The sequence below is a fragment of the Tachysurus fulvidraco genome, chromosome 1, assembly GCF_022655615.1.
Source record: "Tachysurus fulvidraco isolate hzauxx_2018 chromosome 1, HZAU_PFXX_2.0, whole genome shotgun sequence".
Classification (NCBI taxonomy): domain Eukaryota; kingdom Metazoa; phylum Chordata; class Actinopteri; order Siluriformes; family Bagridae; genus Tachysurus; species Tachysurus fulvidraco.
The window spans coordinates 18,508,297-18,523,296 of record NC_062518.1 but is presented as its reverse complement, the minus strand read 5'-3'; the positions used below and the strand labels follow the sequence as shown (position 1 = coordinate 18,523,296).

The 15,000-nt window shown below is 42.4% G+C and overlaps 2 protein-coding genes and 5 non-coding genes across 10 annotated transcripts in view; 3 read left to right on the top strand and 4 right to left on the bottom strand.

The window, feature by feature from the left end:
• Nucleotides 1-2,500: 2,500 nt before the first annotated feature.
• On the bottom strand, nt 2,501-10,428 carry prtfdc1b (phosphoribosyl transferase domain containing 1b). Of its 3 annotated transcripts, none has more exons than XM_047812864.1 (9): nt 10,231-10,427; nt 8,499-8,605; nt 8,154-8,337; nt 6,475-6,540; nt 5,911-5,928; nt 5,706-5,788; nt 3,802-3,848; nt 3,118-3,194; nt 2,501-2,808 (listed from the first exon to the last, which is right to left on the bottom strand). In XM_047812864.1, exons 1-9 carry the CDS (start codon nt 10,273-10,275, stop codon nt 2,761-2,763), a joined length of 675 nt encoding a protein of 224 aa, XP_047668820.1. In that variant the 5' UTR covers nt 10,276-10,427; the 3' UTR covers nt 2,501-2,760. The 3 variants fall into 3 exon arrangements, with proteins under 3 accessions (XP_047668820.1, XP_047668825.1, XP_047668827.1); XM_047812869.1 differs by having other exon boundaries at nt 10,359-10,418; XM_047812871.1 differs by lacking the exon at nt 3,118-3,194 and having other exon boundaries at nt 10,231-10,428.
• A 109-nt stretch (nt 10,429-10,537) lies between these two features.
• gpr158b (G protein-coupled receptor 158b) overlaps nt 10,538-15,000 on the top strand; it is a 24,196-nt gene continuing 19,733 nt past the window's right edge. Inside the window, exon 1 of one of the 2 annotated variants that reach the window (XM_047812855.1) lies at nt 10,538-11,409. The gene's annotated coding sequence lies outside the window, so the exon portion shown is untranslated. The remainder of the gene's footprint in view (nt 11,410-15,000) is intronic. The other variant, XM_047812853.1, reaches the window with a different exon arrangement.
• trnat-ugu lies at nt 12,745-12,817 on the top strand. Its single transcript has one exon. It is a non-coding gene; the product is annotated as a tRNA-Thr (tRNA).
• Nucleotides 13,447-13,519, bottom strand: trnat-ugu. Its single transcript has one exon. It is a non-coding gene; the product is annotated as a tRNA-Thr (tRNA).
• Nucleotides 13,672-13,744, top strand: trnat-ugu. The gene has a single exon. It is a non-coding gene; the product is annotated as a tRNA-Thr (tRNA).
• Nucleotides 13,996-14,068, bottom strand: trnat-ugu. Its single transcript has one exon. It is a non-coding gene; the product is annotated as a tRNA-Thr (tRNA).
• On the bottom strand, nt 14,712-14,784 carry trnat-ugu. The gene has a single exon. It is a non-coding gene; the product is annotated as a tRNA-Thr (tRNA).

The following is a 15,000-nucleotide window of genomic DNA, read 5'->3' as shown; positions in this document are numbered from 1 at the left end:
GCTGTGGAATGTGTGTGTGTGTGTGTGTGTGTGTGTGTTTCCTCCACAGAACAGAGCTGTTAATCTGTCACCGAGTTACAATATTAGCATGTACTGTGTGCTATAAGACAAACACTGCTATAATGCCTACACACCAGCTCCGGTCTCGTCGGTTCCTGGAGACTTTAGCTGGAATTTCTGAAACTTCCGGCTTGAAAAAGTACCATAAAGGTTCCCGAGTCATGAAAAGTGACTCAGGAACTCAGGGGGGAAAAAAAGATATCAGTCCCTGAAAAAGTGCATAGGCTCCTGAAAAAGTTCTGTAATCCAGAGTTCCTGATGGTTCAAGTTCCTGGAAAAAAAATGTCATAGGATCCAAAAAAAACTCCTGCAAATGTCATAGGATCCTGAGGAGGAGGATTTCTGTTCACTTCAGGATTCAGGACAAAAAGGTTGTTGTGTTCTTGAAAAAGGTCCATCAGAATCTCCTGAGTTCTGAACGATGTACATCAATAAGGATTTGGGTTCCTGAAAAGATTCCTGGATTGCTGAAGAGGTTCCTGAATTCCTTTCTAGTTTACTTCCTGAAAAAGAGTTCCTTGATCTCTGAATAACCCCCGGAATTAAGATGTTCTATTAGAGTCCTGGTTTCTCTGTAGACAGACCAGGAACTGTTCCTGAAACGCTTTTTCAGGGACTAGTGAGCGCTCTGAGGAAACCAAGATCTTTTCAGAAGCCGGGAACTCTTTCAAGAACCCATATACATCTGCAGAGTCCCAGGAACTTTTTCAGGAACTGTTCCAGAAATCAAGGAATGAAGAGAAAATGTTCATGGAACTTCAGTGACTATTCTTTAGAAATCTATGATATGATATTTTTGACGGCTCCTGGAAGCTATTCAGGAAGTGAGAGACTCTTTTTTGAAGAACAGGACGCTACCAGACTTCTGAGGCACTACAGCGAAAAGCCTGTTGAGAAAGCAGCTCTGTGAGCTCCAGACATGTGAAGGAGAATTTCTGCGGTGTGTCTGGAGCTGGACAAATGTTCCTTTCATTCAGGAAGCACCACCTGTTCAGGGGGATTTAGTGAGTGGGAATTTGTCTCAGAGCAGCACAAACACCATCCATCTGGAAAACTGGACAAACCTTTTCCTCAGGGCTGGAAAACGACATCAGCTCCCGAGCTTCATTTAACGATTCCCATGAACCTTTTCCTAAAGTACAACTTAAACACTGCTGAACTGTGGGTGAGTGAGAAGGGGCGGAGTTTACATCTCATTTAGGAGCAAAAGATTGTCTTACAAATTTATTTTGAATTGTTTTGAATTATCTGAAGAACAAAATCTTTTCTTATAAGAAATATTTTTTTAGCAGCAATGCGCTTCATTAGTCTTCATCAGTCTAGAGCTGCTGTAAAGTAGAAAAGGAACTGGTTTGCTTCATTAAACAACAACAAAGTGGAAAATAAAATGCCAGATCAAACCTTTTTACCCTTTTTACAAGTGAAGACTTCAATTTGGTGGCTTATTATGAGTTAGCAGGATCTGTGTGTGTGTGTGTGTGTGTGTGTGTGTCTAAGAAAGCTCCCAATCTGGCAACATCAGACACCCAGCATGGTGCCGTCCTTCTGTTCAGACGGCGGACTCATGTGTCAGGTGTGTGAATGAGGTCTCTGTAACCACGAGGTCACACCACACACCAGAGCCCAACCAAAACTTTCCCACAATCCAGCCAGGTTTTTTTTAGGAAACTACAACAACAAATAAAAAAAATAAAGCCTCAAATTCCCTGTGTGTGTTTATCAGAAATCCTGCCATGTTTCCAGAGAGCGAGATGGGCGTGTCCACAGGCTCCATTTGTGTGATTACATGACAAGCCACAGAGCTTCAGGCGTCACCTGACCATGACTCGAACACACCTTAAACACGTGTTATGTTCTTTCCACTGCCTCTGTAGGACATAGAGGTAGAGCTAGATGAGGAGGTGGTGAGGATGAGGACGAGCTAGAGGTGGTGAGGATGAGGACGAGCTCGGGTGGAGACTGTAATCAGAGATTCTCCTCATTGAAATCCAGACATGGAAACCTCATAACCTCAGGGATCATCTGGGATACAGAGCGTTTATAAACTGTCGCTGGGTCTGTCAGTCTCAGCTAAGGAGGTGTCGCCTTTCTGATAACAAAGGGAGGCGTGGTCTTTCTGATAACAAAGGGGCGTGGCCTCTCTATGTGTGTCAGTTGTGTTGGTTTTTTAGTGAACGCTGCTTTAATGCTGAGAGCTTAAATTACAAACCAAACTTTTACCTGAACCAAAACACCACACACACACACACACACACACACACACATACACACAGAGAGCTCTGTGTACACAAGCATGTTTGACTTCTTCTTCCACTGTAGTGACTTAACACACAGGTTGAGCAGCTGATCCTCCTGAATCACCAGCAGACACTTGTACAGCAGACAGTGTGTGTGTTCTGTAAAAAACTGCATTTAGCGTAAAAGAAGAATAAAAATGGGATAAATTTGTGTAAAATCTTTAATCACATTAATGCAAATTAGAAATGTTACACTAAAAGGGAAAAGCCTGAGGGCAGAGTGGGAGGAGCCTAAAGCTCCAGAGGACACGCCCACTTCCTGCTCATTAGTACAAAATTTTACAGATTTACATCAACATTAATATCACAATGTAGTTATTGTGTAGTGTAGGATTGTAGTAAAGCTGTTAATAAACACACACACACATGCACACAAACACACACACACACAGGACAAGAGGCATCAAAGTCTGTACTTCTGTTTTCCATCTTCACTCATCACACAGATGTGCTGCAGAGAGAGAGAGAGACAGAGAGAGACAGGGAGAGAGAGAGAGAGAGGGAGGGAGAGGGAGAGAGATGGAGAGAGAGAGAGAGAGAGAGAGAGAGAGAGAGAGAGAGAATCTTTAAAAACCCTTTAAACTGTATCAGAGGTTTTAAGTTAATCTATAATGAAATTTCTCCCTCAGACATCATCATGGACACTGATACAGTACACACATATAACTACTGTATACTTACTGATCACACACACACACACACACACACACACACACACACACACACACACACACACGATATAAACATTGTGAACACTTACATTAAGATCTCTGAAAAATTCGTTATAGTCTAAAGCGTAGCCGACTACAAAGTGGTTAGGGATCTCAAAGCCAACATCTGGGGGGAGAGGGGGGGAGGGGGGGAGACAATACACATCATGATGCTTTATAATAAAAACATTCAGCTGCTGAGAGACAGACAGACAGAGAGAGAAAACGAGAGAGAGCATAAGTGAGAGAGACAGACAGAGAGAGAGAGAGAAGCACTTACAGTCAGGGAGACAGAGAGAGAGACAGAGAGAGAGACAGAGAGAGAGAGAGTATAAGTGAGAGAGACAGAGAGAGATACAGAGAGAGAGAGACAGAGAGAGAGACAGAGAGAGAGACAGAGAGAGAGAGACAGAGAGAGATACAGAGAGAGAGAGACAGAGAGAGAGACAGAGAGAGAGAGAGAGAGAGAGCATAAGTGAGAGAGACAGAGAGAGAGAGCGAGAGAGAGAAAGAGCATAAGTGAGAGAGACAGAGAGAGAGAGAGAGAGAGAGAGAGAGAGAGAGAAAGAGCATAAGTGAGAGAGACAGAGAGAGAGAGAGAGAGAGAGAGAGAGAGAGAGAGAGAAAGAGCATAAGTGAGAGAGACAGAGAGAGAGAGAGAGAGAGAGAGAGAGAGAGAGAGACAGAGACAGAGAGAAAGAGCATAAGTGAGAGAGACAGAGAGGAGCACTTACAGTCAGGGAGACAGACGGCCTGATTAGGGACCCTCTTCACTAACAAACTGCAATCAGGACACAACAGAGCACTAATCACACTACTGTACAACACACACTCTCTCACACACTCTCACACACACACACTCTCACACACACACACTCTCGCTCACACACACTCTCGCTCACACACACTCTCACACACACACTCACACACTCTCACACACACACACACACACGCACTCTCACACACACACTCTCACACACACACTCTCACACACACACACTCTCACACACACACACACTCTCACACACACACACACTCTCACACACACACACACTCTCACACACTCTCACACACACACACTCACACACACACTCACACACACTCTCTCACACTCAAACACACACTCTCACACACACACACACTCTCACACACTCTCACACGCACTCTCACACACTCTCTCACACGCACTCTCACACACTCTCTCACACACTCTCTCACACGCACTCTCACACACTCTCTCACACACTCTCTCACACACACACTCTCACACACTCTCTCACACACACACTCTCACACACTCTCTCACACACACACACTCTCACACACACACACACACTCACACGCACTCTCACACGCTCTCTCACACACACTCTCTCACACACACTCTCTCACACACTCTCACACACTCTCTCATACTCTCTCACGCACTCTCACACACACTCTCTCACACACTCTCTCACACACACTCTCACACACTCTCACACACACACTCTCACACACACTCTCACACACACACACACTCACACGCACTCTCACACGCTCTCTCACACACACACTCTCACACACTCTCTCACACACTCTCACGCACTCTCACACACACTCTCTCACACACTCTCTCACACACTCTCACACACACACTCTCACACACACTCTCACACACACACACACTCACACGCACTCTCACACGCTCTCTCACACACACACTCTCACACACTCTCTCACACACTCTCACGCACTCTCACACACACTCTCTCACACACTCTCTCACACACTCACACACACACACTCTCACACGCACTCTCACACGCACTCTCACACACTCTCTCACACTCTCTCACACGCTCTCTCACGCGCTCTCTCACGCGCACTCTCACGCGCACTCTCACGCGCACTCTCACGCGCACTCTCACGCGCTCTCTCACGCGCTCTCTCACGCGCTCTCTCACGCGCTCTCTCACGCGCTCTCTCACGCGCTCTCTCTCACACGCTCTCTCACACGCTCTCTCACACGCTCTCTCACACGCTCTCTCACACGCACTCTCACACGCTCTCTCACACGCGCTCTCACACGCGCTCTCACACGCACTCTCACACGCTCTCTCACACGCTCTCTCACACGCACTCTCACACGCACTCTCACACGCACTCTCACACGCACTCTCACACGCACTCTCACACGCACTCTCACACGCACTCTCACACGCTCTCTCACACGCTCTCTCACACGCACTCTCACACGCACTCTCACAAACTCTCTCACAAACTCTCTCACAAACTCTCTCACACGCACTCTCACACGCACTCTCACACGCACTCTCACACACACTCTCACACACACTCTCACACACACTCTCACACACACTCTCACACACACTCTCACACACACTCTCACACACACTCTCACACACTCTCTCACACACTCTCACACACACTCTCACACACACACTCTCACACACACTCTCTCACACACTCTCACACACACTCTCACACACACTCTCACACACACTCTCACACACACTCTCACACACACTCTCACACACACTCTCACACACACACTCTCACACACTCTCTCACACACTCTCACACACACTCTCACACACACTCTCACACACACTCTCACACACACTCTCACACACACCCTGCCACTTTGATGAGTTTGGGATGAAATGCTCGAACATGAGTCAGTAGGGTCTGCAGAGTCTTGCCGGTGTCCACTATGGCCTGAGACAGACACACACACACACACACACACACACAGTGGCAGTGATGTTTTATCGCTGCATATTAAAATTTTCACTGTTCATCTGAGAATAAATAAAATAATCCTGAATTAAAAGTCTTACCTCAACGATCAGGACATTCTGCAGGACGGGGGACAAGAAAAACGTTAATAAGTTGAAACACCGAACTGACAGAAACACAAAACACTGACCTTTTTTAGTGTGAAACAACAAATAATAAACAGTAGAAAATAAATCGAATCATAATAAATACTATTGAAGCTGTTTGGTGACGTGTTTGAGACCATAGAGTCGCTCAGACGGGTGCTGAACAACACACACACACACACACACACACACACACACACACACACACACACACACACACTGCCCTTCGATTTGCCTCCTATTGGTCACTCCGAGTCCTGCGTTCTGATTGGATGTCAGCTCTTATTAACGTCCTATAAGAGCAGCTCTGACAGTGGGACGGGTTTACATTAATGCCGTTTATCGTTTCTATAGCAACACATTATTTAACGAAGGACACGTCGACGACCTTCGACTTTTAACCTTTTCCAACACTTTCTCTGATGATCTCTTTCATCATGGGACTATAAGGTAGGAAATGACTTCATGTCAGATAATAAATGTGGAAGAATCACAAAGCAGGAGTAATCAGGTCTCTACCTTCCCGGTGAGAACAGACAGACTCTCGGCACCGATCATCTGGATGTCTGGTGTCGAGTGATCATTCTGGATTAGGACACAAAACCCTTTAGTCAAAAACAACAGCACATGCAATAACAAAATAAATGCAACATAAGTAAACTTTACATCATAAAACACAATGATGATCATCACAGCTAGACTTTTCCCTTCACGTGGACACGTGGAGGCTGATGAGCTGTGCTATGTCTCCCTCTGCTGGTTCAGAAACGCATTACAGTAAACTTTCAGTACAGCCTTAAAGGCAGGGTCTCCCATTTTTAAGAAAACTCAGTGAGGCTGAAAACTAAACAAAAATCAAAACAAACGTGTAGCCAATGAGCAGAAAGGGGCGTGTCTTGTCGATATGGGTGGAGAGAGTGTTCAGTGCGCATGTGTGACATTAGCAGAAAGCGGTTTTAACATCGACATGGAGGATAAAAACAAAGAAAGAAAAAGAAGAAAGGCTTACGATAAGGCAAGAAGTAGGACGTGTTAATATAGGATCAGCTTTCCAGCGCTGGAGAGAACTGAAGGAGCAGGAAGTTGGCCACATATTCACAGGTTGGAGTTTCCAGAGTCAGTAACTCCAGAGCTAAACGCTGTTACTACACAAATAACACCTCTTTTCTATCGTAGTAATGTAGAGAGGCAGCTACAACCGCGTTTTGTGTAGTAACAGCGTTTAGCTCAGGAGTTATTGACTCAGGAAACTCCGACCTGTGAATATGTGGCCGACTTTACTTAAGATGCCGAGGCGCTTTTTTCCTTCTCAATAGGTGAGTAACGTTGGTTTTGCTTTGTTACACAGAACTAATATATGCCTTTGTCCTTTACATGATTATGCTTGTGTGTCATTTTTGCTTGTTTGTTTATCTACAATCGTATTGTTTTTCCCTTCAGCTATGATAAAGACACATTTCTTTCTGTTAGTCGCCTGGGTTATGTATGTATGTGTGGGCGGAGCTATCGATACAGGGGTGGGACCCGTTTGGGTTGGGGGCGTGTTTGTTTTGGTGATTTCAAATGTCGACATTGGCTTTCAAAAATCGGAGACCGCACCTTTAAGGATGAAGGACGGAAAACGTTTAAAAATGGTTTTCTGAACATTTTTTTACAAGACAACTGTTTCGACTTTAACAAGTTCTGTTTGCATTTTTACGGCCCAGAAATGATGCTTAATTTTACAGAAACCGTCTTTCTAAATCTTAGATGCAATCTGTAATTTTTAAAAATCGTGTTAAATAAATTCATCTCTGTCTAAATGGTGCACAAGTCTCTTCAGCCAAGTTTGTGATTTATTTGTTAAAAAACTCTCACTGGTCAAGAAAAGTTGTTTGCGAGCAAAACTAATCAAAGGAACCGACTCACTGAACGAAGCATTTGAAGCTCATAGGTCTGTCACGAGCCAATCACAGTGAGGCACATACACACGTACATTTAAATAAATGTTCTGATTGGTCAAAAGGTCACGATCTTTGTCAAGCTTAGAAATAGATGACTGTGAATCGTTTGGGAGCCAAAAAGAATCAACTCTTATTAGTGAAACGGTTTTAGTGATTTGATTCCCAGAACGGTTCCGCAATTTCCGTCACTGTGATGGTTTCTTAGCTGCGTGTAAAAGTTTGGGGTGTTTTAGTACATGTATAACGTCTGATTACCAGGTAGCTTTTGAGTCGTATGAAGTCTACGGTCATGAGTAAAGACTTGCTGGAGTTGCGGTTCAGCACTTGGATGCGTTCCACCAGATCGGAGCAGAACTGGTGGCCTCCCTTCAGCACGCACAGCACCACGATGTCGTGGTCTCCAAGATCGTACATGATGTCACGTGCCAGTCGCTCCGTACTGCAAACACACACCAAGACTGAATGAGTGACTGATCAGCTATTTGCCAGGGGCCAAATGTATATTGTTATGCACAGCATGCTGGGTTACGTAGGCTGAGGCTGACGTGTGTGCGATGCTACAATACATGATATATTCTGCACTTTAGACTTCATCATTACCGGTCCATGATGACTCCATGGGGAATGTAAACACTGTCCAGATCCCCACTGTAATGCTTCGGATAGGTGAAAAGATCCGGACTGTACCCTGGCCAGTCGTCTGGGATCTGTCCATGAAATAACATTAGCTGTTGGGATGTTCGCATGCGTCATATACAATACTGGTGCCTTTATATTTCTGTTTACATCCCAACACACTTTCACTTCACACACTCCTGATGTAAAGTTCACCCATTTCAGCCATTACAGATCCCCACAAACATGTAGCCATGTAGTGTTCCACCTTAAATAAACCCAAAGTAACGCCATGTTGTCTGTTGGTGGCGCTGTTTAGTTAGTCTCTGTTTTTTTTCCTTTTTTACATTTAATATAATGTAAATAATAAATGAATAAATTTAGCATGCACACTGTGCGGAAAAACGACCCATATGATGGACTGGACAGGAAGTGAAGCTACCATAAATTGTTATGGATGGAATTTTTCATGGCATTTTGGATTTTAAATATATTGTTCCTGATCTCCATCTTTAAATACTAAAGTTTAACAGTATCATTTATCACATGTAGAACAATAAACTAGCTAACAAGAGTCCTGGTGTTGGTTAGCTAGCTTGGTATGCTAGGTAAGCTAGCTAAGACTTATTGTGAGCTAGAAACGTCATTAGTAACTAGCTTGTTGTTGTTGTTGTTGTTATTATTGTTATTATTCAACTGCTGCTCAAAATTGCTAAAGGTTTTAGTTACACCCCATTGGATCCTTTGTTAGCTAGCTAAGGAGCTAGCTGACAAACTAGTGTATGTCAACTAACACTGTGAACAGTTTAAAATTCATACACAGACACAGCACCAGAACTACAGCTCTGTTGGACTATTTCATTAGATGCTTATTATTTGTATTTGTGCATGTTGTTATTCGTGCATGTTGTTATTCGTGCATGTTGTTATTCATGAATGTTGTTATCCGTGCATGCAGTTTGTGCATCTTGTTATTCATCTTGTTATTCGTGCATCTTTTTATTCGTGCATCTTGTTATTCATTTTTTTATTCGTGCATCTTGTTATTCGTGCATGTCGATATTCGTGCATGTCGATATTCGTGCATGTTGTTTGTGCATCTTGTTATTCATGTTTTTATTCATGCATGTTGATATTCGTCCATGTTCTTATTCATGCATGTTGTTATTTTCTCTCATTCTGAATACTTTCAACACAAACTGAACTCCATGTAAACACTTCAGTCACCACCTGGTAACCGAGTGACGTCACCGCGACATCATTTAAGGTGGAACGAGGTATTCGGATAAGAAGCTCACTTTAACGCCTGGTCTACTCTACATTTATAATTGTTTTTTTAATCAAACAATCACTCAAAAAAAATAAAAAAAATAAACTAAAGACGTCGCTTTACAGTTTGACGCGAATGTGAAGGTTTATACTGATGCGTTTTAAAGCCGCAATGAAATGATTGAACAAACGGATGAATTAATGAACGGATGAATGGGTGGATGAATGGATGAGCTCTTTTTTTTTTTTTTTAAACTTAAGCCTACAACCCTTAAGATGTGATGTATTTATGCAGCAGGGACGCAGTAAAGAGACTGTAAGTTGACGTGCATGTTTGCGCAATTAAGTATAAAAAAAAAGTCTGAAACTTCTTAAACTTTTTTTCCCTCTCGCGCCTCTACACTGAAGCTCGCGCACGAATCAAAGAAAAAGTCCAGGGATTATTTACCACGACGCCTCTGTGTGTCGGTGCGCTCGCGCTCAGCTGCGCCATGCTGCAGATCTTCAGCTTTTTTTCTTTTCCTTTTTTATTTACAAAACAAAAACAGAACAGAAACAAAGCTCCTTTTCACTCACGTTCAAACAGCGCGTTAGCGCATGCGCAAACAACCCACGAACCATTTTATAACAGGATAACTAGTGGCAGGAGCGCGCATGCGCACTGCTGCATCTACAGACATCACATGGCTAACAGTGCTCAAAAACACCCTCACAAACACATGGGGGTTTTCATGATCATCATGAGATTTAACACTAAAATAAAACATGTATATATAAAACCCCTGGGGTAATGGTGTAACTTAAGATGAGTGAACTACAGACAAACTGAGCACCATTTATCAGGTTGTTTGGGATTTACCTAGTTAGCAAACAATAAATAATATGAGATTGTATTTTAGCTTGAACAGAGGGTGAGAGCTGCACAAACAGAGCCCAGTGTTTACAGCGGACCCAACATGGCAGACTAGCCTGGTCTTACATGCATCTACATAAACAAGATTTTTTTTAAAAACAAAGATGGCTTTTTCCTCAACCATCTAATACTCTAAATTACATTGACTTAGTCTTTTTTTATTATTCAAATAACCCTTTTGTTATAACAAGGGAAATCTTAATTGTAGTTCTCGCTAATGTTAACTTACACCAGGGATCTCAAGTATCACACATTAACGTGACGTCCCTCACGTTGGTCTTTTCCTACGTTCTCCCGTATTTCTCACGCAGAAAATGAGGTCAGCATTATTAAGAGAATGTCTTCCATAGCTCTGATTTTCTTTTTCTTTTAGTCATATTCACTAACGCTGTCGATTAACACAGGATCCACAGAGCAGTTGGCCATCATGTGCATAAGCTAACACTTCTTTACATACATAATTCATGCTAGGTTCATACATGCTTAAAAAGAGTTGCGGTGTGATCGTTGTGATTTCCAGCTCACAGCTCTGTATGCCATGTTCTCTTACAGCACGTTTAAAGTGTGTGTGTGTGTGTGTGTGTGTGTGTGTGTGTGTGTGTGTGTGTGTGTGTGTGTGTGTGTGTGTGTACTCTATCACATAACCCTGAATATCAACAATCAAGATTCCACATTCGATTCGATCGGCCAGCCAATCAGGAAAAAACAGACCAGGTAAAACCTGACTGACTGGAAACTTTATTAACACAACAAGAAGAAATGAAAAACAACACAGTAATGTAGAATCAGAACGAGTGAACTGGTGTACACACAGTAACCGAGATTATATCCCAGATATGTCATTATATAATATTATATAAACACTGAGACTGAGTCAGGAAACTAGAACAATATTTGACTAAGAGCCATACAAACAGAAACCAAAGAAAAAACCCAGCACTAGAGATATTTATTAGTAAAAGAAGAATGTTCTTCCATGGAAAGTTCTTCCATGTTCTACATAAAACCTTTAATTATAAAATGACCTCTTTAAAAAAAAAACACACACACATTTTCTAAGAGTGTAAGATAAATAAGATGTTGGACACACAAACAAGACACCAAGTAAACAATCTGACCAAGAATCAAAAGAAGACCAGGAACAAGGAAGACTAGAAGACCAGGAACAAAGATCTTCACAAGCTTTGGACCTGGGAATATAGAACTCAGCAGACCAATAAGAGGAAAGGACACTATTATAACAGTGCTTCTCTTTTTAGGAAGCTGAGAACCCTTTAAAAAGCCTTGAAGAAACATTTTCACCCCATCAAGTGTAGGTTACTAGAAGATTAGTAATATGTGACCTTACAATACTGATAATGTTTATCTAAAAGTGGAAGACAGGAATACTGGGAATACTGGGGAGGTCCCTATAAAGCTGGGAATCAGCTGGGAATTCCTGGACACAGGAAGAGCAGAACCCCAAGATCTGATGAACGCAGGAACCACAGCTCATAATAAAAGAAAACATTTCTGCTAGCAGGATTTCTTCCACATATTCTGTCTCCTTTACCATTCACTTCAGAGCTCCAGAAAAAAAACTCAGACACCATTTTCATAACAAAACTTTCTGCTCTTTGAGGTTTAAAGAAAAATAATTCTGATTTATTAAAAATTATTTTATAGCCTTTTTAAAATGACCAGATCAGATTTCTACCAAACTGATCTGGGTTCAGCATCTAATGCTGACTTTCTGCCATGGTGATGTAAGATCTGGAGCGAGGAAATGGGGTCAGGCTCAAGAACCGTGGATGATGTGAGAGAGCGCTTTCTCTGCTTCGGTTGTATAGCATTGCCGATTAAGCTCAGAGTGTGACTGAAATATTCATGAAGCTAAGCGAGGTGAAATGGAAGGGCAGCTTGCAACTGATCTGAGATCAGACTATAACATCGGAATAAAATTGAATCGTAATCAAGTGACGGATGGTTAAAGATCAGACATTTCGATTTATCTTCTGAAGAACACTTTGTGGAGCAGTACAAGCCCTTCAAAGTTCTGATGTAGCCTAAGGTTCCATAGCTCAGTGGTTAGAGCACTGGTCTTGTAAACCAGGGGTCGTGAGTTCAATCCTCACTGGGACCTTCTATGGTTGGAGATCATCTGACAGTGGTTCTCTGTTTCCATGAAAGTTCTAATTGCAAAGAGTTCCTCCAAGTCATATGCTTTTAATAAACGGGAGTGTTTCCCCTTAAAATGCAAGAAAAGATCCTAGGAAAGATAAAAGTTCTTTGTCAAGCATCTTAACCCTAAAAAGAGCTCATAAAGTCAAAAAGTGTCGGGAACAGAGATGAGGACTTTTAAGAGGATTAAGAGCATCTTTATCAGAGGAGAAAATGGGCAGAAGGTGAAGAGGGAGAAGAAATGTATAGTGAGATAATAAGATGATAGAGATTAGGGATTATTTTAGTGATCAATCATATTAGAGATAACATCTCTGACACATACTATACACACATTAATTAAGTGCTGCACAAACACACAATATCTTTCACACAATTTTACTTATATTCAGTTTTAAATCTAAAACTTAAGGAATAAAAACAGGTTCTTCAGTGTTCTGCTTTAGCCAAAAACAGTGGGACAGTTACCAAAACAGTGGGAGGAAACATAGACAAACACAGAGTTCATAACCAAAGCCAGGAGTCTGGAGCCATGTGAAGGCAACACAGAACATCGCCTTTCTTGGTTTGGCTCTTCAAAAGAGTGTTTGAAGGCCCCAGCGAGGATTGAACTCGCGACCCCTGGTTTACAAGACCAGTGCTCTAACCACTGAGCTATGGAGCCTTGCTCACACAGCATATGATGAACATGTTAATGAAAGCAGTCACACCCCATTAGCGCATACATACAGGATGACGAGGATTATAACATTTACTTTTCAGGGTGTGGACCAACTGATTCACATAACAAAGGCTCCAGGTACACCAGTGTCACCGGGCTCCATAGCTCAGTGGTTAGAGCACTGGTCTTGTAAACCAGGGGTCGTGAGTTCAATTCTCGCTGGGGCCTTTGAATGCGTTTTTTCAAAAAATAAGTGGACTGACTTGGGTTCTGATGTAACAAAACAGAAGAAGCTTGTGTGCATGCTGCTTCTTCATTCCTCGGATCTCAGACGTCTGCTTCTATGAGAATCATTGATCTAAAAAGCTCTTACAATGCTTTTTTTTAACTGAAGAACACAGGGAACGTGATCAGGATAGGAACTTGGAGGTGGAAGGTGCCAGCTACCAGCACTCAAATATTCAAAAAGACCCAACTGAAGGCCCCAGTGATGATTGAACTCACAACCCCTGGTTTACAAGACCAGTGCTCTAACCACTGAGCTATGGAGCCAAGAACAATAGTAAGGTCACTGAGGAACCTGAGCGAATGCGTCAATAGAGCCGCCATCTTGGTACAGGGGTCCACTCCTCATAATGCATCAGCGTCAACATAGGCAAAGAAATAAAATCACCATAAATCGTCATGAATGTCACTTTCTAGTTTTTTTTGGTTCGTTTTAACAGTCAGAAATGTATTTATCATTAAGTCCAGAGAAAATTTATTAGGTTTTGATATGAAGATAAGCTACTTTTTCACAATATATTGCATAGTGCTAGTTGGTGTAAGTTTATTCTTCCACTTGAGTAAACTTCAAATGAACAATCACTACTTACCTTATAGCCTACTGCATGTAACACTGCTACAATGGTGTGACTATATATGTTCATTTAAACATTTAAATTGTATTGGTTTATTAAATATGATACACAAACTAAGTGTTTACACGAAAATAACATTCATGACGATTTATGGTGATTTTATTTCTTTGCCTATGTTGACGCTGATGCATTAAGAGGAGGGGGTCCCCTGTACCAAGATGGCGGCTCTATTGACGCATTTGTTCCAATGTACTGCCGTAGCCAAGGGGACATCTAGTGTATATATCTATGGGTGCCAGCTACCAGCACTCAAATCTTTAAAAAGACCCAACTGAAGGCCCCAGTGAGGATTGAACTCACGACCCCTGGTTTACAAGACCAGTGCTCTAACCACTGAGCTATGGAGCCAAGAACAGCAGTAAGGTCACTGAGGAACCTGAAGAACCTAAAGAACATGTTTATGAAAGATTTTTTAAGCTCCTGTGCATTTGAATCATACATATGGGATGAACCAAATGTTCACCATTACATGACCTTACACAGTTTCTTCCTGACACTTTTGCTCTGCGTTCCTGTTTCTATCCTGATCGCATGTTACTGTCTTGTGTCGGTGAGGATTAATGA

Bases quoted from the DNA above. Each gene is read 5' to 3' on its own strand.
- prtfdc1b (XM_047812864.1), bottom strand. From the start codon at position 10,275: ATGGCGCAGCTGAGCGCGAGCGCACCGACACACAGAGGCGTCGTG. The intron at 8,338-8,498 runs GTAATGATGAAG...GTGTGTTTGCAG, and splicing joins CATGGAGTCATCATGGACCG to TACGGAGCGACTGGCACGTG. The intron at 6,541-8,153 runs GTAATCAGACGT...GTCCTAATCCAG, and splicing joins TACGACTCAAAAGCTACCTG to AATGATCACTCGACACCAGA.